Source organism: Alosa pseudoharengus, unplaced genomic scaffold, assembly GCF_046254945.1.
Source record: "Alosa pseudoharengus isolate Yale_2024_CS ecotype anadromous, Long Island Sound unplaced genomic scaffold, YU_APseudo_1.1 YU_APseudo_1.1_scf_12, whole genome shotgun sequence".
NCBI lineage: Eukaryota > Metazoa > Chordata > Actinopteri > Clupeiformes > Clupeidae > Alosa > Alosa pseudoharengus.
The window spans coordinates 8,015,767-8,018,266 of record NW_027468587.1 but is presented as its reverse complement, the minus strand read 5'-3'; the positions used below and the strand labels follow the sequence as shown (position 1 = coordinate 8,018,266).

Genomic DNA, 2,500 nt, shown 5'->3' with positions numbered 1-2,500 from the left:
TTTAATGTGCTACACACTCTATTGAATATCAATCAACTTTAATCATGCTACGCACTGACCTTAGCCTGGCCGCTCACCACTGCTGATTATTGGGTAATGAACTCCTTCAAGTTGAATGGGCTGCTCAGTCTAGCAGGGGAGAAAGTCATTATTATGGTTCTGGTTGTGCAAGCTGTTTTCTGATTTAGCGCAAGGAAAAAAAAAGCTGACTTGATGGTTGATGCCACTGATTTGCATGAGAATCACCTTGATAATGTGATTTAGACCCTTAATAACCACAGATGAAAAGCTACTCACATGTGATAAATCCCTATCTGCCAGCGCTAGGCTAGCAAAAGCATTTTCTTGTCATCAGATAATGTTTGTGACCTGGTGATTAGCTTCTTGCATTCTTGTTGCTTGGGTATGTCATTGCAAGGTGGTATACTTATACGTTGTTAAAATAAATGATTTCCTCAGTCTCGTAGAGTAGCTTGAAAAAAAGGAATAAGCATAAACACTGATCCTCTCTGACATCCACTGTGTTATTTTATGGACTTTCAAATTGATCCCATTAAGTAAAAGCCTTGCTAGAGGGCATTGATGTCAAAACTGTGTAGAGAAGCAGACAGTGATGTTGCTGCAGCCAGCAAGTTTGGCCCGTGTTGATACATGTGTTGTGATGTGAATGATGATGATAGGGTTTTGGGGTTCATGTCACATAACCTTTGAACTCTGTGTGACCCACCCCACCCCCAACCCCCAACCCTGTAGACTACAGGCAAAATGGCAGGGACCACCAGAGCTCCACCCTCTCCGTACCTGACCAGGTGATGTCATCCAACCACGTCTCGCGCTCGGCTGACATGAACCGGGCGCGCTCGCGCTCTCCCAGCGTGCCTCCACCTCAGAGGTAAAGCCCCCCCCAATCGTCTCCCGTATCCTCTCCTCCAGGGGATCGTCTCCAACTGTTCCTGCTCTGAGTCACGCAGTTGCTCTCAGGCCCTGGCAGAAAGCTAATGCTCACACCAGGACTTAACTGCAGGGCTAGCAGGACCAGTAGCTACTGTAGCTTTTGCCTTTTAGGAGATTCATAGCATTTCGTGACATATAAAAAGAGCAGGCTCGGTCATCAGTGTTAAATTGTTGATTTTTTTTTCTTATACGCTAATGTCAGCTGATGTCTCCCATCAGCCACACACCAAGCTGATTGGCACATCCAGATGATTGACACTTCAAAGGGGAAACCATCTAACTCTTAAACCTCCCCCACTAGCCTACTTTACCTTTTGGATCCCTCTCCGTATCAGAGCACCCCCCCCACCCCCATCCTCTCAGCTGCTCTGCTCCGACCCATCCATCCCAGCCCCCCCCACCCCCCCCCCCCCCACCCCATCCATCCCAGCATGCCCTGCGGCAGTGAGCGCTGAGCAGCGCACAGCCCCCGTCCAGCGTGCCCACCCGGGCAGACACAGAGTGCCCGTCAGAGAGCCAAGCCAGAGTCCGACTCTTTGGCATCGCAAGCCTTGTGCCACCGCCACCCCCCACCACCCCAATTACGCTGATTTGATATTTAAGGCACAGCCTAAATCAGAGTCCGCAGGAGCAAATGCACTTATCTAAATTGGGTGTGACAGGCCTCCCTAGGCTGTATTTCAGGACTCCTTCTAATTACATACCCCCCTCACTCTCCTTATTTATTGCAAATTACACAGGCCACCAAGCATGGACACCCATCCTTCAACTAATATTAAGATTCAGTTAAATAGTATGACTGATTTTTATTGAGTATCTGTGCATGTATGGATTTGGGTTTAAATGATGTCTCCTATAGTGTAGTTTTGCTGTTTCGTTTTACAGTATCAGTGCTTCACCATATGTGCCAGGCAATTATGTGTTTTACATTTTTCGGGTGATTCCTGTGAAATTCTATGTCTAACCCCTTCTCCTCTTGCAGGGGTGTTCAGACTGTTTTATGGTCGTCTAGTGTTCTGTAGACACTTCTGTGTTTGTGGTGTAACAATGTGGTGCCAGGTGCAACACATTCCCATGGCTCTCTGTGAGGGTGTTGGGTTTGAGGAACTCCATGGTTCTGTCAGCCAAGACTCTTTCACTCATCTCACCCTGTCAGGCCAGACCCACATCTCTCCAAGCTTGAGGAAAAGGAGTGACCATCATCTTCCTCAAGCTCCGCCACAAACTCTTCATCTTCATCCTCCTCATCCTCTTCCTCTTTCTCCTCTCCTTCTCCTGTTCGCCCATTGAAGTCCATCTCTCTGCTCTGCTCTCCATGTGCTTGCAGCCATTTTCTCACCCTACCTCGATCCAAGCACAGTGCACCTATAGACTCTCAGCAGAAGGAACTCAGGTAGACCCTCTCTCCATGGGGGTGTGCATGTGTGTCCTTAACCCTGTGCTGTCTCCCTCAACCCCCCCTGATTAACCCACTAACACCGAGCCCGTCTCAGTCCTCACTCAGGCAACCCTGTGTCAGTCAAATCTTTCAGAACAGCCTCAGTTA

At 48.4% G+C, this 2,500-nt stretch overlaps 1 protein-coding gene across 1 annotated transcript in view; it reads left to right on the top strand.

Annotated features, from left to right (window-relative positions):
- Positions 1 to 2,500, top strand: part of rims2a (regulating synaptic membrane exocytosis 2a) — a 126,305-nt gene that overhangs the window by 60,991 nt on the left and 62,814 nt on the right. Inside the window, exons 15-16 of the mRNA XM_076279968.1 lie at positions 754 to 892; positions 2,282 to 2,347. Of these exons, the coding sequence (XP_076136083.1) occupies positions 754 to 892; positions 2,282 to 2,347 (205 nt within the window). The remainder of the gene's footprint in view (positions 1 to 753; positions 893 to 2,281; positions 2,348 to 2,500) is intronic.